The sequence below is a fragment of the Neolamprologus multifasciatus genome, chromosome 4, assembly GCF_963576455.1.
Source record: "Neolamprologus multifasciatus chromosome 4, fNeoMul1.2, whole genome shotgun sequence".
Classification (NCBI taxonomy): domain Eukaryota; kingdom Metazoa; phylum Chordata; class Actinopteri; order Cichliformes; family Cichlidae; genus Neolamprologus; species Neolamprologus multifasciatus.
Window position 1 is genome coordinate 9,356,672 of NC_140442.1, and position 26,197 is coordinate 9,382,868.

The 26,197-nt window shown below is 40.0% G+C and overlaps 1 protein-coding gene across 2 annotated transcripts; it reads right to left on the bottom strand.

Annotated features, from left to right (window-relative positions):
• Positions 1–1,933: 1,933 nt before the first annotated feature.
• ttyh3a (tweety family member 3a) lies at positions 1,934–25,741 on the bottom strand. 2 transcript variants are annotated; one of them, XM_085156993.1, is made up of 16 exons: positions 25,392–25,741; positions 24,801–25,023; positions 22,033–22,202; positions 19,347–19,458; positions 18,980–19,200; positions 16,358–16,453; positions 15,677–15,749; positions 14,739–14,814; positions 10,597–10,652; positions 9,880–9,972; positions 9,040–9,132; positions 8,204–8,340; positions 6,782–6,955; positions 6,279–6,354; positions 4,753–4,854; positions 1,934–2,508 (listed from the first exon to the last, which is right to left on the bottom strand). In XM_085156993.1, the coding sequence occupies exons 2-15, from the start codon at positions 24,924–24,926 to the stop codon at positions 4,774–4,776; spliced, it is 1,584 nt and encodes a 527-aa protein (XP_085013119.1). In that variant the 5' UTR covers positions 24,927–25,023; positions 25,392–25,741; the 3' UTR covers positions 1,934–2,508; positions 4,753–4,773. The 2 variants fall into 2 exon arrangements, with proteins under 2 accessions (XP_085013119.1, XP_085013120.1); XM_085156994.1 differs by lacking the exon at positions 4,753–4,854.
• Positions 25,742–26,197: the final 456 nt, after the last annotated feature.

Consider the following 26,197-nt stretch of genomic DNA (forward strand, 5'->3'; position numbering starts at 1 on the left):
CTTTGCTTCTCTGATCTCTGGCATCAAGAAGGAATTTGGTGAACTGCTGTTCACTGGATAATTTCTCAGTTTCAAACTATTCTCTGTAAACGTTAGAGATGGTTGCGTGAGAAAATCTTGTAGGTTAATCTATAAGATTATCAGACCATGCAACAGTCTGTTAAGTCACCGTTCTTCCCCATTCTGAAGCTTGGTTTGTGCCTAAATGCATTGAGTCGCTGCCATGTAACTGGCTGATTAAATATTTGAGCAGTTGAACAGTTGTCTCTAAGAACTACAGTGAGGTTTTGCTGCTATCTACTGGATGTCAGGAGGGATTTTCTGTCTCAACAGCACAAAGAAGTGCGATGACCTATTGCACTACATTTAAGGTTTCTTTAATTTTGAAACACAGCATTCAAGCTCAAGACGACCACAGTGTTTACAAAAAAAGTTACATCTACAGTGATTTTTTTTCGTCCACAAAAATTTTAATGAAAAATTTAAGTCTATTTACCATTTTCACATTAATGAAGTAACACACGGTGCTTCTACAAATCTAAACTAAAAACAATAAACTAGCAAACCCAATAGAAAAAAAGTTGTTTAAAAATGTAGAAATTAAAATGCCAATTTCACAATTTTTTCTTCATTTTGTAATAGTTTATAACCAGTATAATAGCATTGCATTACAAAACAACAAAGAGTATGACTATCTAAAGGAGAAAAACTGCATCAGTGTAATAACATTTAACAGAATATAGGTGGTTCAAACCAGTCGGGCTCATTTTCTCAACAGACTTTAAGTAAAGAGATTTAAAAAAAAACAAAACAAAACAGTAAGGGTTGTGCTTAACTTGTTGGCACAGTCTCAACATCACCTCTTGTACTGATCACGAAGCACATCTAAGAAGCGAGCTGAGGAAGCAGAAGTACAAACATCTCACTGCACGTCGCAAAGTTTGTCATGCTTCAACAGGAAACGTAGCAAAGAATTTTCAGATTGTACAGAGAGCACAGTTGTTGCAATCCCTTCACAGCATCCACTCACCCGTAACAGTTTTTGATTATAAATGCTAAAACACATTTGAGAAACACTGCACTGCCTATGCATGAAGCTTCTCCTGAAATTTCTGTTGAGATATGCATATTTTCTTTTTATATACACACATTTCGATTAAGAGGGTTAGTCACTGGGAGGAGGAAGCGGTTTCATTTTGCAGGAAAGGGTATCATCGGATATAGATGTGTGTGGACAAGTCCCAGTTTTGCTCAGGGAGCACATGATTTTATTTAACAGGAGCATGGTTAATGCATACTATCCTGAAGTGTGTAAGGGGAAAGAAAATAAAAAGGAATATAAGAAGAAATCTCACACACTCCCCTGCTTCACCATCTCTCTCTCTCTCTCTATATATATATATATAGATAGTTAAAAGTGTCTGCTTTTTTACTGCTTCCAGTAGTATATAAAAGAAAAATTAATCATCTCACTAAGTGCTGCTGCTTCCCTACAACACAGTTCATCTTTGTCCAATCCAAATTAGGAGCCACAATCACAGCTTCACACAGTCCTGGCTGTGTAACAGGGGCTCAACACAGTCTGAAAACAAACAAAAAATAAAACACGCACACTCCACAGGAAATAACAGGGTCTCGAGAAGAAGAAGAAAATAAAGTTCTCTTTCAAAGGACTATAAGACGTGCAATACTGCAGGAAAGCGGTTTCCAGAAATCAGGTTTAAGACAAAAATGCAACAGCATGCCAATGCCAGAGAAATCCAAGTGTGTGGTGCATGTGTCATGTGTACACATTAAAAATAACAATACGTTGTACTTTTAAGCCAGTAAGCAGAAGCAGTGCTGAGGAACTAAGAAAAAAAAGTTTTCTTTTTTCCTGTATGTTATGCTTTAGAGGAGACAAAAAAACATGAACTAAAAAAGAGTTTGTATGAATGTGCAATGTATTCCTCTCTGAGTATGGTACAGTACTTTACAAATCAAAACAACCAGTAGTAATCAATGTTAGTCTATGAGCATTTCCAGAGTCCTTGACACAGCAATGCTTGTTAGATGTGACTGGTACGTGTCATGGTGCATTCATAAAGACAAAAAAAAGAAAAGAAAGATTCAAAGTCAGCCCTGGCACCATCATGTCAGAGTTAATTTCCCAGCACCAATGATGATTCGTGCAGTAGTAAACGTAAGCCGAGGAGATGTAGACAAGTTCCTGCACTCATAGCTCATGAGATGAGATTTGATGGATGTCTCAAAGCTCTGCTTCAACCAGCCAGCGAAAGCACATTTGGTTTCATATATTAAGTCAAGTCAGGCAGCAAGAAGCAAGAGACTGAGAGAAAAATTATCTATGGGGGGAAAAAAAAAAAAGATGATGGAGGGGCTTTCTGAGTGACTTCAGTGGCATCAGCGCTGCAGACCAGATGAGCCTGTCGGGGTCTAATGCGCTGGAGTGTTGTTGGGATCTGGTCGACTGTTGGCGAGGTACTTTGCCCGCATGCTGGAGGTGTACTGTGAAGAAAAAAAAAGAAAGAAAAAGGAAAAAGAAAATTCACATCATGGTTTCACTTTTTACCAGTTAGTACCACTCCTCAAAAATACTTGAAACCACATTCTGTGTAGGATTCAAAAGGCAGATTTTTACCCTTACAAAAAAAGAAATAAATAAAAAGAAAAGGTAAGCAGCAGCAGAAAAACAAACAGACATACAAAATACATACATGTACAACAGCTACAGAGTACACAGACATCAGACTAGAAAGAGCTGGACGCAATTTAGGATAATTTTGACACTCTTATCCTGCCAGACTTCGTGCTCGCTTGCAGGGCCAAACATTCATATAGATTTAGGAGCCATGCGTTCTTTGAATACAGGTGATGCAAACACAAAGGCTGCATTTCACACTCCCGTCGAAACACTTGGTTGGCACTTTGTCAGATTTTGAGATCAACCCTCAGAGCCGTCCAGACAGCCTGCTGATATGAAAGCCAAGTATTTCCAACAATATGGGCTGAAACATCAACACCTACCATGCATGTTTAAGTAAAATATTCAACATTAGAAGGGCTGTAACCGTAGGCTGTATGCTAAAGAGGGACAAAGCCGCTGTGCAGTTACCCATCAGTTATTTAAGTCCTGCTATAAAGCTTAGCTGAGCATTTTCCCTGTTATTTTTAAACTAGATGTGATAAAATGGACAGATTTGACTGTGTAACTGACAGATACCACACCTTACACCCCCATGCAGCAGTGATTTATTAATTAATAGGTAGCCACGCCCTGAAACATGCAATGTTTGGTGATTATAATTTACACAACATAAAACTTAAAAAGTGTCTGAGATAATTAACTCATCAGGATATGAGTCACAAGGACTTCTATACTACTGGACTCCGACATTTGCTCTCGGCTCCAGACTTTTTTCGGGTAAAGTAACTGCCCCCTTCTGGCTATTAGAAAGAATGCATGGTTTAAACACTTGTGCACTGGGCTCAGTTTTAAGACTTTAAATCTATCTCCAGGTTTTATACGCAATCTATGGCTGTAATTATCTGTCCATCCATTCTCTTCCACTTATCCAATTCAGGGGCTGGACTTTGGGAGGAGGCCAGAGGAGAGAACTCACACACACACACACACACGCACGCACGCACGCACAAGTCAGATGGTGGGATTCAAACCCAGGACATTCTTGCTGTTAGGGAACAGTGTCAATCACCATGGCGATAATAATTTAGGTTAAGTTTACAACTTCATTGTTTTTTTTGTTTTATTTGTTTGCAAAAATGATTATAATTCTAAAAATAAGTTATGAAATGTAATTTAAACTTTCCAGTTTTACTGAACAGTTTAAAATCTTCTAGGCTGGGGAAAGTTATTAAGGCTGAACTGTCTGTAAACATTGTCAGCACCCTGCATTTTTCTTACTAGCTTGTCTCAATGTTTCAAGTCCAGAAACAAAATAAAAATAAATACATTTTAAAAAAAAATATATCAGTATTTTCATATTTTTTCCCCACGATGCATTTCTTCTCAATGCTAGAACTCAGGCAATGCTGGGTTCAGTTCAGAACACCTTCATTACTTTCTCATCCACATTGTCATAAATACTTACAGAGACTAACAAGCACAGGTGTTAACTATTCTTTTATATACTCAGTAACCACTGTAATGATAATGGTGGTGTTTGAGAATGTAAAGAAATGATGGATGAATTTGTTTTTATCATCAAATGTAGTGTCAGTGAGGAAAATGTTAGAAAATAGAAAGACACTAAAGGTCATACCAAAGTCAGTACCTTTAAGTGATATGTCCCTGCTTTACACGCCAGTAAACAATCCTAAAATACTAAAATGTCTACTTGTAACTCCCATGAGATCACCCTCAAAGCCAAGAATCAAGACAAAGCACATCCACATTATCACTGAAATGGTTTAATGGACTTTTAATTTAATGTTGACTGTTATTGACTCATAGATGGTGTGCCTTAAGGCAGAGTTACAGCTTCCTCCCAATATATCAGAGTTGCAGGGGGTAAATGGACATGCAGCCTGGGGCCACAGGAAACAAACATCAGGTGAGACACCAGGTAGGACATTCAGCAAGAGTCGGGAGAGAGGGGGAGTGAGGGTGAGGGGTCCATTAGATCTGGTGGGTCCTAAATAAAGGGTGAGTAGAGCTGGGAGCTGGGAGTTTGGGAAGTGGTACAGGGGAGGAACAGGCCAGCAGGGGGAGGAAGCGGGCATGTTTAGTACCTGTTAGCATAGCAGATGAGGTTACCAAAACGATCTTGAACTCTCCGAAGGCTTTAACTGCCAGCAGTGACCGCTGTTACTGTCCGCAGCAGTCAAATACAACTGTATGGATCCGCAGAAGCAAAAACAAAAACGACAAGAAGAGAGTATATAGAGAAGATACACAAAGCAGTGTCGAGGTCCAGACAGACACACAGACACCGGGGAGAGCAGGAAATCTGGTGATGTTCAGGCCAGGTATACGCAGAAGGGAAAGACGAGGTTGCCTCGTGATACAAACCAACACCATTTTAATAACTCTTCGGCATCAAAACACATGCACAGGGATTTATAGCGTTGTGTTATGCCATTTGTTTACATTATGTTTACTCAATGAACTTCTGATCACCAATAAAAGCGACGCACTATGGACAGTATGCAGGATTCTTCTCCTCTCTGTAACTGTTCAAGTGACACACAGAAAACACTGGTGACAGCATGGCACTGTCATTAGCTATGGTAGCTTTTTTTTTGTAAGGGTTGTGAAGAAACTATACCCTGGACAGGTTTGAAACTTCAGAGAGGCAGAGAAACATTCATGCACACATCCACATCTGTGGGAAATTTAAAGTTCCCTATTAAGTCACCTTTTGTATTTTTAAATTGTGGGAGAAAGCTGGAGCTTCAAGAAGGAGAAAGCAAGAGTTCTGTCGCCCCTTCTTTTAACAAGATCAAGTACAGCACGGCACTGCTAAAGCTGGGAGAGACTGATTAAGACTCAGAAGGGTGGATCCTCAAAAAAAAAAAAACCCAAATCAAAACAAAAACAAAACAGTTCCCAGAGACTCATCTCTATAAGGCTTATACTAACAAATGAGCTTTTGTTTTTTGGCACGGCAATTTTCACAGCATAAAGTTTCCAAAAATCTTTTAAGGAAGTCAAGAACTAAATCTGGCGGGTTCTGGTGAATTTACTGGGGTTTTCCACGACTAACACGGAAACCACAGCTTCTTCAACCATTCACAAAACAAAGAAGTGATTAGAGCTTTTACATAGTAATACTAAAGATATGGGTACTTTTTCTTATAACAAGAAATTTGAATGGGTTCTCTGTTCAAATACATTAAAAGGAAAATGTGTGTAAACAACCTAAGGGCAGAGGCAGGGGGTGATAACGAGAAAGGAAAGCGAGTTAAGCAGAGAAAGCGAACAATCTCCCGAAAGTTGGATGGTGCCAATGCCGTTAAGCAAAGATAAACATCCATCAAACAGTCAGTGCATCTTGTGCAGTGGAGACAGATGCTCTGAAGTTCTCTGTCTCTCCTTCCACCTTTTTATGTCCGCTTACCCTTAATTAATTAAACTCCAAGGAAGCATCAAAGTCACACGGCAGTATATAGACACCACCTGTCTAGTTAGCTTCATTCAACATGTCTCTTAAAATAAAGTTAACAGTTTCTATTTTAGCTCTTCAGTTTTTCCTCTGGTGTAAAGGTGCAGACTGAATATTTTTATGAGGTGCTTTGACAGGAAAAACAACACTTACCGAAGGTGGAGGAGACTCTCGTCCTATCAGTGGTGTGTTTTCACAGCGAGAATTAGGGAAGTTGGCATTCTGAGCCCTGAAGGGGAAAAACACGATTGGATCAAACTCAGTGACCACACAACTACAGTGTCAGTACTCACAAACAGATTTGTAGATTTGAAACCATACACTATGAGCATGAAAATCTACAAGTAAATTATAGCGATATAAAATCAGCATTCCCTCCTCAAGTTTCCCAAAATGTGTGCATTATTCAGGAGGCAGACGGCTTTGATTTTCACAGGCATCACAGCTGGAAAACACCAGCTGCATCTGCTGCACATAACATGGCTTGCTATAGGAGTAGAGCTCTGTCTGGGGACAGATAAATTTGCTCCTGAATACACAAGGAATCTAATGTCAGCCTCACTGTGCATAATCTGGGCTGTCTTGTAAAAATATATCATCCACCCCTCTTGCCTTTAATGTGGTTTTCCCTTTAAATTTCACCAGTAATGTCTTACATGTACTCTGTGACGGGTGCGTTGCTGACGGTGTGGGCTGCGGCAGGGATGGAGGTCTCGCTACCATAGCTGCTACCACAGCTGTACAGGCTCGGCATGTGAACCCGGTACAAATTATCATGGTTCTGCCTCCCTCCATGGCTCAGAGACTCATCCTCACTGTCCTCCTCGCTCCTGCAAAACACCACACAACAATATAAAACCACCACCAGGGGGACCCCGTGTCCCATCTCACCGATAACAAAAGAACATAAAGACGCCACGTGGTCACGTTTTTCATTAGTCTGAGTCACATTCTGATTCAATTTCATCTCTGCTTCGGGAGGAGACAATAAGATAAGGTCTCTGCTTTTTGAAGCAAAGAAGATGACTCAATTAATTGGTCCTGCTCCTTCAAAGAGCCCTACTTTTGCATGTGATTTTTAACAGACCAAGAAAAAAAATTACTTCTGCAAGAACAATGGGATTCTATTTGCTTCTTTTCAAACATGGAAGCTCAGTAGTGTATGAGATAACATTAATTGATTAAACATGGCCTGTCAAAACAGAGCAACAATAACGCTGGCAACATGGAGCCTGTCTCCCTCTAGTGTTCCCACAGGCTGATTTCATGCATTTTTAATCCATGACATCATGGAATCTCATTCAGAGCACTTCACAATACAATCACTTGATTCTACATGGTCAGGAAAACTGTGCTAATAACTTACTGACAACACTAATGCACAGGAAATGCTAAACTTTGATACTAAAAGCACATCTTGATAATGACCTGCCATTTCAAGCTGTTAAGTAATTAGCCGCATTATTACAGCAATAAAATAAAACAAGCTTGGCAGGGAAACTGAGAAAAACAGACTGGTAGCATGTAATCCCTTGCTTTATAACAGGAAGCTCTAGCTGAGATCAAACTGATGAACATGCCCCCCAATGGTAAGTTAATTATATGGAGCAGCTGAGCTGAGAAACCACATTCCTGTTAGCAAACCATATCTGCTGTTAATAAGAGAGAAATCAGAATGATTTCACCCCACCCCTGCAAAAAACCAAAAACAGACACGTAGTGAGATAGCACATTTGATGCGGGTTTAACAGGAAGTAATCTATTTGAGGATGCAGCTAGAGCCTCCTGGACCTGTACCAGCAGTGAACAAAAACCAGTCTTTCAAGCACAGACAAACGTAAGTCTTACGGAAAAACAATCATGTTTCTCTGCCCATGTAATTCCTTGGTAATGTAAAAACAAGTGGCTACAAAAACATGCAACAAATTCATGATTAATTAATGGGCTTTTCCTCTTGAATTATTTCTCACTGTATATAAAGTCCTCAATATAAACCTAGCTTAAAAGCTTTTGCACCACTTTACAAGGTCTTTCTGAGGAGGACTGTGCAAACTGTATGAGGTCAATGAAAGTCGTACCGCTTGCCTCTCCAGGTGTGTGGCACACTGCACACAATGGAGCTGAACATGAGAGCAGTGACGAAGGAGAAGAGCACGAGGTAGATGAGACCCTCAAGTCCATCATAACAAAGTCCCGTCATGGCCTGGACGTAGTCCTGTAACAAGCACAGGTGTTCATTTTAGTTTTTGGAAGATTTAAACAGGTTCAAACAGTTTTGTTTATTTATTTTTTGATAAACATAACAGAAAAAAGGCAAAATAGAAGGGAAGAAGTTAAAAAGGGGTCTTTAACATGCATCTGCTTTGACTTCTTGTTTAATCTAGGTCAAACAAATGAGATCACAGTTGGCAAACTAGAGGGGAGCAGAGTAGGTTTTCATCTTTTCATCATGACTGAAAATTTTTGACTAGATGCACTGCAGGAAAAAAAATATTTGTATTCTGCTAAAGTCTCTCTCTTTACATAAAATAATCGTGTTGCTAGCCAAGGAACTCTTTGAGAGAGAAGAAGAGCAGATAGCACCAAGAAAAGTGCTTCACTTGCACATGTGCACTTGGAATTTGGAAGCCACTGGGGGACAATCTTCCAAAGCACAGACATAGCCAAGTACTTGTCATTCAGCCAGCTTCATAAATGGTACACAGCCAGCATCAGTTGGACAAGAACTTGCATACAGGAAAGGAAACATTATTTATGATGGCAGGTGTAGTCAACTGCACAGGCATAAAAGACGGGCTGCTTTAAGCTGCACTACAAGGATGTCAGTACAAATCATGTCTGATGGCCCTTTTTCAATCAGACAACGAGCAACCCCACAGTTAACAGTGTCTCAGTTTGTAACTCTTCTACTCACCATGTGCAGGCTGCGACAGTCCACCAATGCAGTGAGCTGATGTAGGCTGATCTCTGTGGTGTTCAGTATCCTCTGGATCTCTTCCAAGCGTCCCTGTAAATTAGCGATGGGAAACTCAAAATGTGCACTGTTGAAAAATGGCTCAATGGCTTGAAACCACAAAAAAAGAAAAAAAAAAAGTAGAACAAAGTAAAAATCAGAGCAATTCTCATTGTTTACCTGAAAACACAGTACACAGTAACTTTCCTCATCCTGTCTGTTAATAGTTTAAACACTTGACAATGGAGAATGAGATAACGTGATTATTCAATGCACATTTATGAGGGATTTGTCTCGCTTCACTAAACAGCAGTACAAAGGAGCCAGAGCTGAAAAAGCAGATTATAATGTATGATACATTTTAATGGACAGTTCCCTTTTTCCCTCTAGTTCTTTTTTTTTTTTTTTTTTTAGATCTGGCAGAAAATGTCTGATTGCCAGATAAAAAAAACAAGTGTTTCCGTCACCTCAGCAAATTTCACTGTGTGGGTATGTGAAGGGAAATATGCCTCCCTCTGTTCCCTATGTCAGCTCTCCTTTAGGCCTCTGTCAACACAGAGTAAGGACCATCCCTGGACAATAGCATAGTGTTGTATTGACAAGGGCCAGTGAAAGCCTAATGCACATAATGCAGGTCCCAGGTGGGCTGTCAGCAGGCCTTTATGTGGACAGGTGCACTTCACTTCTCTGCAGGCCGCACATGTCCCATTCACTTGTATGTTGTGTCATCACAAACCGTTAGAGATACCATGTAATGTGGGACTACAAGTAAAGGGTAATTTATTGGTGTAGGAAACATACCTTGGTTTGTATATACTCTCTGGTGGCAGATCGAAGCAGTTCAAACACATCATCCTGCATTTCCACTAATGCTTTGTGGCTCCCGGAAAGCCTCTGAAAAGAAAAAAAAAAGACTGAATATTGTAGCAGTCCAGCATATTTCAAAAGTATTTCCATTTTTTTAAATCAGTGCCAGAGGCTTTCAGTGGCTGTCTCCTTTTGCAGACAAGCTGATGTCTTGTGAAATCACGCTGAGTTTATAGAGCTTCAAGGCTTATATAATGTATACATAGTGCTTCGTTCTCTATACACAAGGACTAACAATAGATGCCTAGCTTTAGCTGCACTCAAAACTTCTAATTTATTCATGGAGCTTGAGAAATTAAATGTAGGGACTCCATTAAAGAAAACCGCAGTTTCACAGTAACTGTAACTGCTGTACAACATCTCTCATGCCCAACACCCTTTGAAGTAGCCCCACACTATCGCCATGGACGTACAGGAAGTGCTGCTCTGCATCAGCTTTCCTGCTGGCATAATGAAATGTATTGTACTACTGCATGGGAAAAAAATTGCTTTGAGGCAGTGGGAGTGGCCCATGGTGCCTACTTGCATTCCTCCTAATAACAAGGTCATACATCATGCAGAAAATATGTCTGTTGAGATTTTAGCATTATGAGCCTGAAATGGTTTGTTTTAACATGCACAAAGATGGATCTAATAACACATGTAACAAACCTGCTGGAAGGGATTGCTCTGCTCCAAACTGCAACTAAGGTAGTACTGAAGGGTTTCTGCAAGAAAAAACAGAACACACATGAACATGTTGGCAGAGCCACAAGAAGTTACATGTAGGGCTGCGGCTAGTCTTTATGACGACATAACTTGAAAGCGGTTTTAACTGCCAAATGTGTGAACTTTTAAGCTTCCTCAGGATGTTTGTTCTATTCAACTGCAAAGAGGTTAACAACATTTGTCAGCTTATCATATGGCAAATGTGGCAGCTTTTTCAGCTGCTCCCTTAAGGCCAGATGCCCTTCCTGACGCAACTGTTCCAGGGATATGCGTTTGAACCAGGAATCTTTCCTGTGCACTTGTTCAGTTTGCTCATGTATGAAAACAGACATGTATGTTGCTTATTTATTAATTATTAATATTATTCATGTTATTCTTTTTATCCTAATTGCATTACTGTTATATTCATTATTCTTCTTTGTCTTTTATACACAGAATATCTAGCTTGCAACGTAATTAATTACAGGCACCGTTAGCTTCACTGTTTGATAAACACTTTTTTATAAAAACAGATATACATGACAACACATTCCACTTAACTCAAAATGCACTAACAATGAGAGCAAAATATATTTACAAACAACCTGCACATAACCTATGAAAGGAAATCCTTGCTTTCATAGGTTGAGACAAATTAAGATGCTTAAAAAACCCTACCATCAAATAGAGGATTAATCAGCTACAAATCTATTTAAATTAAAAGATACCACTAGCAGCTAAAAAAATGCTATATCACTGTCAGATTTTGTAACATGGTCCAAATGTCTTGCACACCACAATAAGCTGACCTTAAAGGGGAACTAGTAAGCTAATGTCAAGGACCATATATTATTCTTGTAGTCTAGTAATATAGCTCTGCATGATTTACAGTTCAAAAACAAATGTGCATTTATGCAATACTGGGCCTTGGTGCGTTATCTCAGTTCATCCATTGTGTGAAAGTAGTTATTAAAGCTCCTGCCCCTTTAAAGATTTTTTGTGTTTAGCTTTCTTGCACTGCAGATCTGTAAAACTTCTGTGCTCACAACTTGTGCCGACTGCTTGCAATGACCATGTTAAGGATATCCCTCCCCTTTGACGTCAAGCCAAAAACAGACAAGTGCTAGAAACAGCACAATTAGAGCAGCATGAAGCCTGAGCTTTTGACTCGTGAGCTTATTTGTGCAAATTTGACCTTCGGTCTTAAAAACATAGCCATGTTTGAGAATCTACTTTTTCACTGTGAAACATACAACAACAACAACAAAAAATTACTAACATAAAAAGTCAACTTACTACTAGTACAAGTCGGAGTCCAGGAACATTAAGTACACAGAGGTATTCAGCTGCTAACTTTGTGTGTCGGCCTTTTAGTACTAGCCAGGCAATGCAGCAGGTTTCTGAATGTTTATTGTGAACCCGAGAGTTCAACAATCAAATTTTATTTATGCAATTTCAATTTGCAACAACAGCCTCAAGGCATTACCAAGCCTAAAGATCCTACAATGTTAAATACTAAAAAATAAATAAAAATAAAGATAGGGCTCAATCTCACTAAAATGCTGTGTAAAGGTGGGCATCAGATTCTCTGCATGGTTATCAGTACAAGTTACCGCTTTCAAAACATGATATACTGTCAAAAAGTACTGATTATAACTACTGCAGCACAAGACAGCTATGGCTTTTTTCTATATTTCTCATTCTTGCATCATTGTGCTTCGTCTTCACAGAGTCACTGGTTCAGGCCTTAAGATTCAAGGCCAAAATATACTATGTTACTGTCTAGTTTTGAGTCATTGAATGCTGCCTTGTAAGACACTGATGGCTACTGTAACTATGAACAAGTTAATCATGAGCTTTGAGGTTAAATGAAAATGTGTTTTTCTCCTAACGCAGCAACACTTGAACAATCAGCACTACACAGCCAAAGAGAGACTTAGGATTAAGGCTTTACTGCAAACAGCTTCAGGAAAACAACACCTCTAGAGTCATTGTTAAATTACAACATGACCATACTTGCAACCTGCTTGCAGTACACGATGAGCCAAAGAAGACTAATTAATTTTTCAGACTTTCGCTTGCTATTACCGGCCACTTCAGTTAGGTTAAAAATCACAGAACTGAGAAGGAGTAGATGAGAAATGCTTTTGCGTGAGAGCGTGACTCAGAAGCGGTGGAATACAGAAACGTCCACGGATAGAGGCAGTAAGAACACCACCAACCTGACACATGGTGTTAGTGACGTCCAAACTCACTGCTGTGTCAGGAGCCTTTTCCCACACAGCTGAGCATGAGAAGCGAATTTCCGGCATTTAAAAGTACATATCAGCAAGCTTCTGTTGGTCCAGCTCTCACAACTACACCCACACATTTATATCAGGAGGAGCAGATTTCCTGAAGTCTGTGGATGAACTACGGATGCCTCATTATGGGGTTGGGATCAGTTTTTGTGTCACTTGGTATCAGAACATAGTTAAATGATGACTCAGTTATGGCTTTCATGATCAAATAAATATAACGGACAGGAAGTGGGTTTATACAATTTTTATAGTATTATGCCATTTCCCCGTGAAGAAGAAGAATTCGTTTTGCTCATAACTTGGTGAGGAACCCTCAAAAGAAAGGACAACAAACACGTATTGTTCAATATTATGATTAGAGCCAGTGAGCCATGCCATCAAGATAGCTTTGGCATCCAGTCACTGCACTAGGTTAGATTTTTAGCAGTCAGAACAAATGAATGAGTTGCACTGTGAGTATTCCCAAACACAAGGTTGTGTTGAAAACCAGATGTCATATAGACTAAATAAGCAAATGTTCACAAGGAACCAACTTCCTCCAAACACAGAGGGATCAAACGCACAAATGCAGCTGTTTTGAGCACTTATGGAGATTCTGGAGTTCAAGCCAGCTCAGAGTTGCAGCTCATCTTTGTCACTGTTGCCACCATTTGTATTGAAAACAAACCATCATAATAATATAGAAAAAACGACTGCAGCAGAACAAAATGCAGCCTAAATTTCTCTCTGATAAAATGCCTAACAACCACACAACGAGAAAGCACACGCATGAAAAATAACATTGAGTGTTGTTGAAATGATGCTACCACAACCACTGAGGGGAGAAAAGCAATAAATACAGTGCTGTAATAACACTTTGTGCTATCCAGAGATTTGTCTAGTCCAATTTCATGAAGGCAAAAGCTGTAAGGGAGAAATAGACAAACACAAGAACCGAGTCTGGACTTACAGCAGTTTTTCCCCCCACTTTGTGTTAATACTGTAATAGCAATATACTTACTGTCTCATCACAGTAATAATAAGTGAGTTCCTTTTTTCTGCTAAATAGTTAGCATGTGTTTAAGAGAAAAAAAAAGCAAAACTGAAAACCCCCACACTGCATAAATTAGCCCTAGGGTAAAATAAAGCGTTAAAGCTGCAGCATTATACAGTTCAGTGCATACAGTGAGCCAGTGCTCATTGTTCAGATTAACCATACAACGGAGCATTTAAAGCTAATGTCCTGGTTTCTGCCCAAAGCATGGCAATCTCCATGTTTAAGAGATTAGAAGAAGATATATTTTGTTAAGCTGATGTCAAATAAGGGATTTTAAGCAGAAATAGGAGCACCAAAATCCTTGGTGGCGCTTATAACGTGTGATTAAGGGTCTTATTTCAGAGACACATTATCTTTTTCCCCCCTTCCAAGGACTGAAGGAGGATGCAGGAAATATACTGCGCCCCGGATACTGTGCTCCTCGGTTCTTATCTTCCTCATGCAAATCCAAGGCACTATTTTCCCTCTTACATGTGTCCCATCATGAGACAGATGGGGCAAATACTAAAATCAGACAGTTTGAGAGCTGTCTGTAGTGGTTTTTAAAAAGCAGCCCATTGTCCTTCTGCCCCCAATGCAGATGTGGTAGTAGTACTTGGAACATGCTATGGTCTATGGAGAAGAGCAAGAATGACCCTTCAGAACAATGAGACCTCAGTGCAGCACAACAAAGCATTCAGATCCTGTTCTCTGCCCTTTCAAAATGCAGTTATTTTGAAGAACTTACTGAATCTTTACCACATAATGATCTTTATAAGAGGAGCTCATACCTTTATTGATGACTTGATACTGCCTTGTCACTTCAGTGACATACGTATCAGGAGATGCACAAAAGTCACTGGTGGTCTAGAAAAACAACACAAATTAGACTTATAAATGAAGAGGACTCAGTTGGTGACATTTGCATTCAAATGCAGTCAAACGCCATCACAGGCATGATTGCAAATGAATCATCATCTTTGATGAACTGATTGCAGCTTTAAAAAACAAAAAACAAAACAATAAACAAACCAAAAAATAAACACCTCATGTCGCTGACTCCCTCAATCTCTGCTGAGAGCAATCAAACTAAATTAATTAAATAAATAAATAAAAATAAGCACATTTAGGTGTGAACAGCTTGATTCATCTGCAGGGGAGGAAATCCTCCACGGGGATATTTAATTTGCATAAATAAAGATTAATGTTCATCAACATTTTTCAACCTCCTGGAAAATTCATTTAAAATGCCTCTTTAAATTATGTAATACAAAACAATATAAACAAAATATATGGATTTATTTTTTTAACCTGAGTGAAGCAGCCAGTTTTACCACTTTCTGCTTCTGGGAGCACAAATTGCAATATTACCCCGATAGTGCATAATAACCAGTTATTTTGCTTCTAATCACACATCTTAATCAATATCATTAGTCTTAAGGATTTCTGTAATAAGTACCTAGAAAAATAAATCACCTGTAAATTGTTGCACAAACCCCATTAACAAATACATATCAAACATTAGCAGTTTCAGTAGAAATAAACAGGTCTTGTGTAGCATAGTCCTTCTCATAGGCACTGCTATTTTCATGACTATTTAGTGTATTACTCCTTATATCTTGACTCATGAACTCGACTAGTTAAATGAAATAAAACTCTGCTCTGCAGCCACAGGCTGCCCACAAAAACTGTTTTCCCAACAGGATCATGCACTGATGCAGAAACTTACAGCAGAGACAGCAAACTCCAGCCCCAGGGAGACCCAGCTGATTACCAGAGCCACTACACCAAATAGGCACACCCTGGGGAGAGAAAGGAAGTGAGAAGTATATTTAACCAGCAGCAGCTCTCATGTGCAAAAACAACTTAATCCACTGCACAAAGAAAGATATTTAAGATAGAAAATTTGACAATTTATTCAACACACAAAGATGTGCAGATCAATCTTAAAGAATAGCATCAGCTGTAAAGGCAGAAGGATAGAAGAGGAAAGCAAAGGAAATCATCAACATACATACATGGATAGATTACATAAGCAACTAAAATCAGATGCAGCTAAACATCAATATTGAACAATATTGAGTGATCCAAAAAGAACACAGGATATCCAATATCAAGAACTGATACTGAGAGTCTGTGTTATTATGTGCAAAGATAGTACATAACAAAATAAACGCAAACCTGTCAGGCCAAAAATGTCCATTGTGTCAACAGTAGTTATTAAAAATACTGATCTGATCCTGATGTGATGCTCCCGTGAAATTAGTTTTAAAAGGGCTGAAATTTCAAACAAACTTTTTTTGTATGAACTGAACAGTAATGAAGAAGTGGTTTCATGTATGGTAACCGCCACTCAGCTAAATCATTTTCCAGGTCACAAGAGTTTGCCCTTGAATCTTGTGAGACTCACGCTATGAGTGTTCCTTTGGAGTTGCGAATGAGGCCAAACAGCACCAGAAGGCAGATGAGGACATCGAACAGAAGCAGGGTTATGTAGCCCAGCCACCTGTGAAGACACATGTCATTAACAACAAATGGTCAAAGCAGCACAGCTAACCATCTCTCAGTAAACAAGCAGTTCTCTTAACATCAGTCACAATGATTTCAGCTTATCCTGTGTATTATAGGTATGCCTCCTGAAAGGTTTGTTACACTTGAACATGAAACCTAAAAAAATAAAGAAACGAGAACCTGAAAATAACTGAGGTTAAGTCATACTTGTCTTGGGGCAACTTGTAAGTGACATGTCATAAGTAACCCAGAGGGCAACCCTGGTGAATTAAAGTTACCAGCGAATATTTATACTCATTTACTGAAAAGGATGTCAAAGGAGGGTTAGGGGCCAGATGAAGAGCGAATTAGAAAAGCCCTCTGATGACCCACAAAATAAATGAATCAATAAATATCAAGGGACCAGTTCACCATGCATCTGGTGGCTGGGCAGAGCAGCCCAAAGTAGCTATAGGGGTCAACTCGCCTGTGGGTTCGAAGCCTTAAGGACTTGATGGTAGTCAGGTGCAGAAGCCCTAACGGTTTCACCTCTGGCTTTCAAAAACTGGCTTTTGGTACCACTGAATGTCACATTTCTGGTGGAGAAGGAGTCTGAGGTGGTGAGTGGGATAATTGCATTAGATATCCCGAGCTTAATGGACAGCTCAGGCTACGAAACCAGTTTCCTGGAGTGAGGGGTGAACTTCCATCAGGTCCACTCAGGACTTGTCTAGGTGAGTGGCGGTGGGCAGGAGTGGGTATATTTGTAATCTCCTCGTTCAGTACCTCCCTGCATGTTCAGGTGAAAGAGTGAGTCATCGATACTGGGGAACTTTAATGCTAACATGGGAAATGACAGTGCGACCTGGTTGGATTTGAACGGTCTGCCCACTGTGAACTTGTGTGGTGTTCTGTTTTTAGACTTCTGTGCCAACTACAGTTAGTGCACAATGAACACCATCTACAAGCATAAGTGTTTTTAAGTGTTTCACAGTTTAATCATCAAATGATCAGATGCAGCCGTATAACTTGGACACTTGGGTGTAGAAAGGAGCTGAGCTGTGGTGCTGGCACAGACATCAGAGTTGAAGGGAGCTGTTGGAAGAGTCCTGTTGGACTTGGTTATCCTGTTTGACTCCAGAGACAGCTGAGAGATATTGGTAGCTCAAGCAAAGTGCAGCTCTGGCAGTAGCTGAAGCAATAGCTCACGTCCAAGGAGTTCAATGAGACCATGGAACAACTCATAGGAGGAAGTGGTGCTCTACTCTAAATTGCCCCATTGCTCTAAATGCAATGGGGATTGGGGAGGATCTCCTTAATACCGCTGACATGCCTTCCATAGTAGAAGCAGAGTCCGGGGGTGACTCATCTCTCACAGGAGAGGAGGTCACTGTAGTTAAACATCTTCTGGGTGGCTAGGTGAATGAGGTTTGCCCTGCATTTCTTAAAACTCTGGATATTATGGGGCTGTCCACAACAGCTTTTCACAATGTTTTCTGCAATACTGATTAGAGGTCTGCAGCAGTGCCTGTGGATTGGCTGACTGATGACATGGCTTCTACTTGCATATACAAAAGGGTGGCTTGGCTCTCCCTTAGAGATAAGGCGAGTAGCTTGGTCATTTGGGTGTGACTCAGAGTAGAGCCACTACTCCTCCACAAATGAAGTGGTTTGGGCATTTGATTAAGCCCCAGGCAAGACCCAAGATTGGAAACCGTGTCCACCTGTTTAAGCTGAAAGATGTGGCTGGGAAGAGCAAGGCTAATAAGCCTTTTTAGGCTGCTGTCCCTGCAACTTGGATAAGATAAGATACTTAAAGAGCACAATTTAAACAAAAATATATGCTTGTAGCTAGGTGGTAGCATTCCTTTTCTTCCCTGTAACTACTAAAACACATCTTTTGAATGCATGTAAGAGCAAGTATTATGGGAAAGGGTTTATTGTTAACAGACTGTGAACCTATTCTTCAAGGATATAATTGGTATATTTAACTGACACCACAATTCCAGGGTATTTTTCCTCTCTCACTCACAGTTGTCCTTTAGGGGTGCTGCAGATATCAGCACAACCGATCCACATATAGTAAAGGCAATGAGCCTCTGTAACCTTATTTGACAGAAATCAGTACATTCAGCTGGTTTTTCTGACCATGTGATAAACAAAGATATATTTTATGCATGAGAAAATTAAACACTGCTTTAATTTTCTAGCAGAAAAATATAGTCCAGGCTTGCAATTTTTAAGCACGTCAGCTACCTAATTATTCGCTGAATAAGTTAAAGAAATTCCTGCTTGCTTGCTTCCTGCTATCTTGAATCACTCAAGACATTTTAATACAGAAATACATCCAACACAGCAGCACTGTCTAACTAGGAAAAAACTAACTAAGTTTCAATGAAATATAAATGCTGTAATAAGCACCAGTAAAACAGTTCAATTTTTTTCTACGTCATTTTAATAAAATAGATGTAGCATGAGATAATTAGTCTGCTGTTATACCACTGCAAAAAGTGGTGCTTAGGCTCCACTGTCCCAGTCTTACCTGTACCAGTCAAAAAGCTCAATCTTGCCAGCAAACTCATCCAGGGAGATGTTGGAGTTTTCCCAGAAGGGAATCTCCACCATCTGTCTGACCAGCTCATCCAGCTGGCCCTGCAGCTTTTGGATGATGGACAGGTAGTCTGCATGCTGTGCATACTGCCCCTCAAGCTGTTGCAGATTGTCATCAACTGTCTGGTTCAGTGAGGAAGTACTGTCATAGACCTAGAGCCAAAACAGGGCCAAACAAGGCCACGATAAGAGTTCAGACAAGAAAAGCGGGGCTCGCTACACAGCTCTAATGAAACTGGGGTTGCTTGTGGCAGCGAAGCGATTAATTATTAAACCTCTTGGTATAATTTGTGTCTTACCAACTTCTGCACTCCAGTGATCGTGCGGTTAGCATGGCGGAGAGAATACGTCACTCGATTCACTCCATCACAAGTCTCGCCGTTCCCATAGAAACCGACGGCAATACCAGCGCTGAAGGGAGACAAAAGGAAGGGAGGGGAGACAGGGTGGTGAGGAGGAGGGATTAGCTAAAAAAGACACAGAGAGGAGACAGAGAAGAGAGCAAGCCAGGGGGACAGCTAGCCAGGGAGAGAGGCGTGTGAACTCTACATTAACCCTGTCGGTTCAGACCCCAGTCAACAGGCTCCTTTGAGCTTCTGCAGAAAGACTCCATACAGAACCATGGAAACACAGAGGAATGGACCAGCTATGCCCCAAGCCCCTATGACTGACAAAGGCTGTACTGAGGCAGGAGGTCTGCTCCCATTAGCACAGGCAGGCCTCAAGCTGCAGAAAAACAGCTCTCTCTAATGCATGAGCAACAGTTTCCGAAGGCACATCGATGGCAAAAACAGTTTCACATTTATTAAAATCCTAATATCATTGAAAACATACAGAATTAACTATATTTACAATAAAACTGTTTGGTATATTCTAATATTTCAGTGATAAAATATCAACTCCAATTCTGCACAATAATAAAGATTTAGCTCTGACATCAGTTCCTGCATTGCAGCTGTGGACATGTGCTATGTGTGACATTCATCCTATAAACAGATTGTATCAGATGAAATGATTATGAATGAACCATTGTGGGTTAAAAGTGTTCAGCCAACAGCACTCAGTAGATCAGAAGGTTTTCCCTTTTCCTGGAGTGCTGCTAATCTCTTCCTCTCACACTCTGCAGTGTGATAAAGGTAAATAGGAGCAGCTTCACAGTACAAAACAAACTAAACTCCCTGATGAGATGTGACCCTGTGGAAACTCTATACTATTCATAAAAAGAAGAAAAAGTGAGAAGATAATCCCTTTATTTTTAAGTGATGCAGTTTCTTGTGCAATGACACTGTGATGCTGAGCGTGTACCCACTGTCAAAGAACAAAAGCAAAGCAAAATAGAAATGCCAGATCTCTCCAACTTTTTTTCCCCCCCTGCTCAGCATTTATGCGTGGGTACAAGCGCGCACACAGATACGGTGATTGTAATGCAGTTCTTGTACTCATCAGGTCCCCAAGCTCTATGTGCTACTCTGAATCAAATGTGATGGCTCTCTTGCGGCCCATCAACAGGAGGAGGAAAACAGGAAACAAATTCAGCTTCCAAGGACAAAAACTGTGTCCAGATGGTACAATTCTTACACTATGCACTTAAAATAAATAATGTAAAAACCTAAAAGTACATAATGCTCATATACTGTACATCCTCCTCTTCACAAATTCCTGTTACACTGTTTATTCCCATCAGCACAGTTGTGGTGGCAACAATCCAACATACACAGGAATGCAACAGTTTTTAAATTATTCTGTATACAATGGTATGTGGAGGCTTTCAGTGTGGGTGTGAGTGATGTACTGCCTTAGATGGTTCAGGACGATATTACCAACAATACAGAAACCACTGAATGAAACTAGGTGACTTGTAGCAACAAAAGCGAAAAACAGCTGTTAGTACTGCAAAGTAGGCAGGCCAGTAATTAGACTTTCATCAACTCTGTGACGAGCAATTGATGGGACTATCAACTTGAGGAAAGGATACTGCTGATTGACATTAGATTAGGTTGTAAATACATTAGAGAGTTACCTATGCAGCCAGACCCTGACATTTCCACTAATTAATAACCATCAGCTACAAAGTCTGGGCTTTATTTTGATGTGGTTATTTTCCAACATCGTAAGCACTTTCATCCAATTTTGCAAACTTAATATGATAATACCACAGAGAACCAATAAACTATAAAACTGCACAAATTTAGATATTTATTGAATTCATCCCTATGAACTATGTCACAAAGGACTGCTTGTTTCAGCACGGCTCAACCCACTCTGAATCTGTAGCAGCTGACCGCAGCTGATTATTTGCATATTCAGCTAATAATGGCTTTAGATTGGTTTACTTCCCTTTACCAATGCTTCAAAGGCTTTATCGCTTGCAATGCAAATGCAAAGCAACCAGTACAAAAAAACAAAACAAAAACAAAACAACAAAAAGACAAATCTTAATGCCGACTGCAGTACCTCCATTATGATTTGCTCCAAGCAAACTTCTATAACACTTCATACTGTTAATCATACTCTAAAACAAAATAAAATCATAAACCATGTGTTATCTGAAAAAGCTATAATTGATTGAATTATTTCATTTTATCATTGGGCTCCTCATAACTCCGTATAACAATTTGCTCAACCAAAATTGGTTTACAAAACACTATTACAAAACAAGAAGAACAAGAGTAGCACCATGAGTTACAAGCGCTGAATAAACAGTCACACTTGCCATGTTTTCCAAGCTTTAGAAACAAAGAAGGGAATTCATAAACACCAAAATGATCAAACATCCATTTCATTATGTTATAATCAGTAAACCAAAATATTTCTGGATTTTTTTGGAGTCATTTCAATAGATGCATCCTTTGCCAACTTCTGTGTTTGGGGATCTGACATCATGGACTGAACCATTGCCAGTGTTTAGGCTGTCTGTATTGTTCTAGAGTAATATGTTATCACCAACACTGTTTATCACCACTGCAGTCCCATGTTAATACTCACCTACAGACAAGCGTTGCAATAATGACACACCAAGCTGTGCAGCAACAGTCGGCGTTGGGCTGGTCCTCGTTTTTTTTCCGCCGGCAGCACAGCCAAATGGAATAGAAGAGCAGGAAGAGGAGGTCCAGAGCCAGACAAGCAAGCGCCACACCTCCCAGTAACAGGATTGACTGGTAGAAAGAAGAATGGAGTTATGGAAACCTTCATAGCTGTTACTGGTTTTTCTCAACAACAACAACAACAACTTGGATAAAATGCTTTTAAAGTGTCCCACAATGGAAATGCACACAACTTCAAGTATGTTGCTATCTTATCTGAGTGCTGTATTACACCCATTCTAAACAGTGGTGTGTGCTTCAATGTTAAACAGAAACATGAAGACAAAATAATCTGTTGACTGATTTGCAAACTGAAAGACTTAACTGAGAACTTGATCTCAAGACACAACTGCAAAGAGCAGCAAAAACCACAAGAATGTATAATGATGTACAATGTGATAGTCAGACCTCTCCCCACTAACTGTAGCTCTTCGTATGTAGGTCAGACAGAGGGCCTATGTGTTCACTGCATGCTCCTGAGAATTCATTGCTGGGGCAGATTTCCATCCACTTTTGTTTTTGTGAAAAACCCAGTGTTGTTCTACTCGTTCGGTTTTCCCAACAAAGCACCGCAGTGAATGACACGCCCTAGTGACCTGTGCAAAGCAGCGAGTGAACACAGCCAGCATCATTTGTGTTCCCAGTGATATACACAAATAATGCCATGCCTCATCCATGCTGCTCTGCATACTTCAACCAGGAGGAAAGACTGTGATCATAATGAGGATTAATTTTGGTGCATCACATCTTTACCATCTGGGCAAGATGTAAGAATGACATACTCAAAAGTTGAATCACCTAGATGCAGCCTGAGCTCCATTAATTTCTCAGCCATCTGGATGAGTCAAGAATGTCCCTGAAGCTTGAGAGGGAGCATTGCACTGGCAATAATTAGCAGCCTGTAATTAAAGTCAATAATTATGGTTTGTAAGCTGTCCCAATGATAACACCTTTTATGTGCAGCACTTGTCATGATAAAACTGAGAAAAGGAACATATAGCAGATAACAGCTGGATTACCCTTTTAATAGTCTTGTTAAAAGCAACAGGGATCTGTTGCTTTTAAAGAGATATTGTTCACACTGAACTTCCTGAACAGCTGTTATCCAGTAGGGGTGTAACATTTCGCAAACTGGGACCAAAGGAATTCTTTTTTTTCTCAAGTTGTGGCATGAAGTGAAATATGGTTTTTGAGAGCTATTATTCTTTTGTTATATCCATCAACTCCTACCAGGATAGCTGCTGTGAAAAGCTGTGAACTTTATACTCCTTAAAATGCTCACTTGCTCCAAACAAAAATCTAATCGCACCATTAAAATCAGTGTTTAACTAAAGGAATTTGATAGCAGGTAACATGTTAGTTCGAACAGGGAAATAATCAGAAGTGAAAGTGTAAACATCCTTTTAACTGTATAAGATCTGGACCATGACCGTGAATTGCAGACGCATGTCTGGAACACGCCTTCCTCGTTTCGGAGGAATCGTGATTCACTTCTCGATTTTGACCTGAATCACCCTTCCTTGGTAAAAGGGAAACGGGGTTAGATCTTGATGCATCTCTTAAAGTTAACTCATGTCTGTAGATTTTTACACTTGTTTTCAAAATGCTCCTCTACATTAGTCTGCCTGCTCTTAGTAATCACTGACCCAGAGCTTTATTAAAAACCACAAAAGTACTGAGGATTTGGTAATGACGCACTTTCTAACACCAACAGCATAAAGAACATACATCAAAAGAGGAATTTAAGTCTGTCGTCATAATTATAATTATTATCAAACCTTTTTGCAGATCTCTCTTTATTAAAACCTAAATAAAAACAATTACTTATCAGACTAGCTGTACCAGTTTCCACACAATTAAGGACTGCAAAGTGTCACCTGGATCTAACAACATGGCTTTCACAGATGATAAACACCATCTTTGTTGAACATAAATTCAAAAAGAAAGCAATGCATTGTTCATGGCAATTCAAATGTATTTATTGATTAAAGGACAATAGAACTAATGGGTCTGAAGAAGGGAATAACCACCTAGAGCTGGGTACCTATAATGAACATAACAAGTTACAGAGACTCTCCAAAACTCTCACTTTATGTGACCTAAATTTAGAAGATTCTATTTAATATTAATCATATGAACAAACGCCCTGCTTTCCCTTCCCCCCAGAGTCTAAACTACTCCTTAGACTGTGCAGAATCCTCCTTAACCCCTACTCTCAGTTTAACCTCCCCAATGTGAGTCTGTTGGAATAAATATATTTTTTTCTTTGGGTACTCCAGAGTCTTAATGCCCCCCATGTGGTGTAACAAATACTGACCATGATAAGATTACAGGGAAAATAAGATATAAGGAAGTGGTTGCTTAGGTCAGCTTATGTGGCCTGGATTACACTATACATTGCCAGCTGGTTAGTGTCTGGAAAGCTACACACACAGATGGTGTCAGGGATCAAAAGGTGGAGAGAACGATCAGCTGCCACCAATACAACTAATAATATTAAATGACAACCTTACAGGAAAGAAAAAACGACAGACTGTAGCCCAGCCTGCCCAAACATGCTACAATTGAGAAATGGAGGTTTGGGATTTTATCAAACTGATACCGAAACAAGCACTTGATAATATCACAGCCCCAAGTGCGAGTCTAGGAACTTGCAGGGGATTATTTTACCTGTTGATACGTCCAGTCTTCTGGTCTGAAGTCACTGCTCGTTTGCTCGAACCTTAAGTTGAAATGTGGAAGTCTGTGCAGCAGGTTCACCCACCATGGTGGAGTGTAGCTAACCACCGCTGCCATGGGGAGCAAATGTCAATGAGATCCACGGACAGCGGGCTGGAGAGAGGGGATGCTTCAAAGTGTAAACACGGAGGGGAATCCACCTCATACAGTCAATCTGTAGCCGGGATGGATGACAAAAACACATGCAGTAATGTTTAAGTGTTTTCTTCACTCTGACAATCATAAACATTGCATTCATTTATTTTTTACCTACGTATAAAATCCCAAATGCTTTCATTACATATTAATACGAGCCCGGACAAAACAACAGCTCGCTAACTTCACAAACATTGATGCAGCTAGCACTCAGCTAACCTTAACTACTCGATGTAAACCTCAGTCATGCTAGTTACTTTCTGTCAACTTAACTATCTCTGGCGTTGTGTGACAGTTGGGACTTTGCTCTAATGTTAGCTGTAATCTCAAGCACAGAAGTCCATTTAAAATCACAGAAAATTTTCGTTTTTTAAGAGCTACTTATACCCGTAAAGTAGGTTAGCCAGCGTTAAGTCTGCTAACGTTAGCCGGTTTAGCTGCTAGTTAGTTGAGTCCGCTGAGAGTCGAGGAGGAATCAGAAGAACCAGTCTCTTTTGTTTCACTTGGCATTCTCCTCTGCGGTTTGTTGCATCCTGCCTTGCTCATTTGGTAGTTCCTCATTTCATCTCTCGCAGTCTTATCCCACCGCAACGACTCAAACTACCGAGCGAGATCTCCAACCACTTATCGTTCGTGCGGGAGGCTGGAGCCAACCCAACTCGGCGACTGTTCACGACATTCACCCAGCTGGCAGCCAACCCAGCCCCGGCCCGCAAAAAGTAGCCCAACACCGTCGATATGTTTTAAAAAATAAAACATGACCCAACAGCGCCACTCAGAGGAGCAGCAGCGTAGGGCTATTGGGAGGTTCAGGTAATGTCGGAAAAAGTATGACTAGCTGTCTATTGAGTCACAGCTAAGAAAATTGTCTCCGCTAAGGGGTTTAAGATAGTTAATTATTATTTTTTTGAACAGCGGGAAGAAAAATTAAAAGTCTTATAAAAGTAATGCAATAAACTTCTAAAAAATATTAAGGAAGGAGAACAGAGGGAAAATGCCAAATTACACAAAACTACACCAGAACCTTGATGGAATTATGAAATCAGAACAACACCCACCAGATTGCATGTGGTGCTATCTAAAAAAATCATCTGACTGGTAACAGCTTCATTTGTCATGATGAAGATGAACCCAAACATGATGCCACGGGAGTAAAAGCATACTTGGACAGAAAAAAGACTCCCAAACCCACA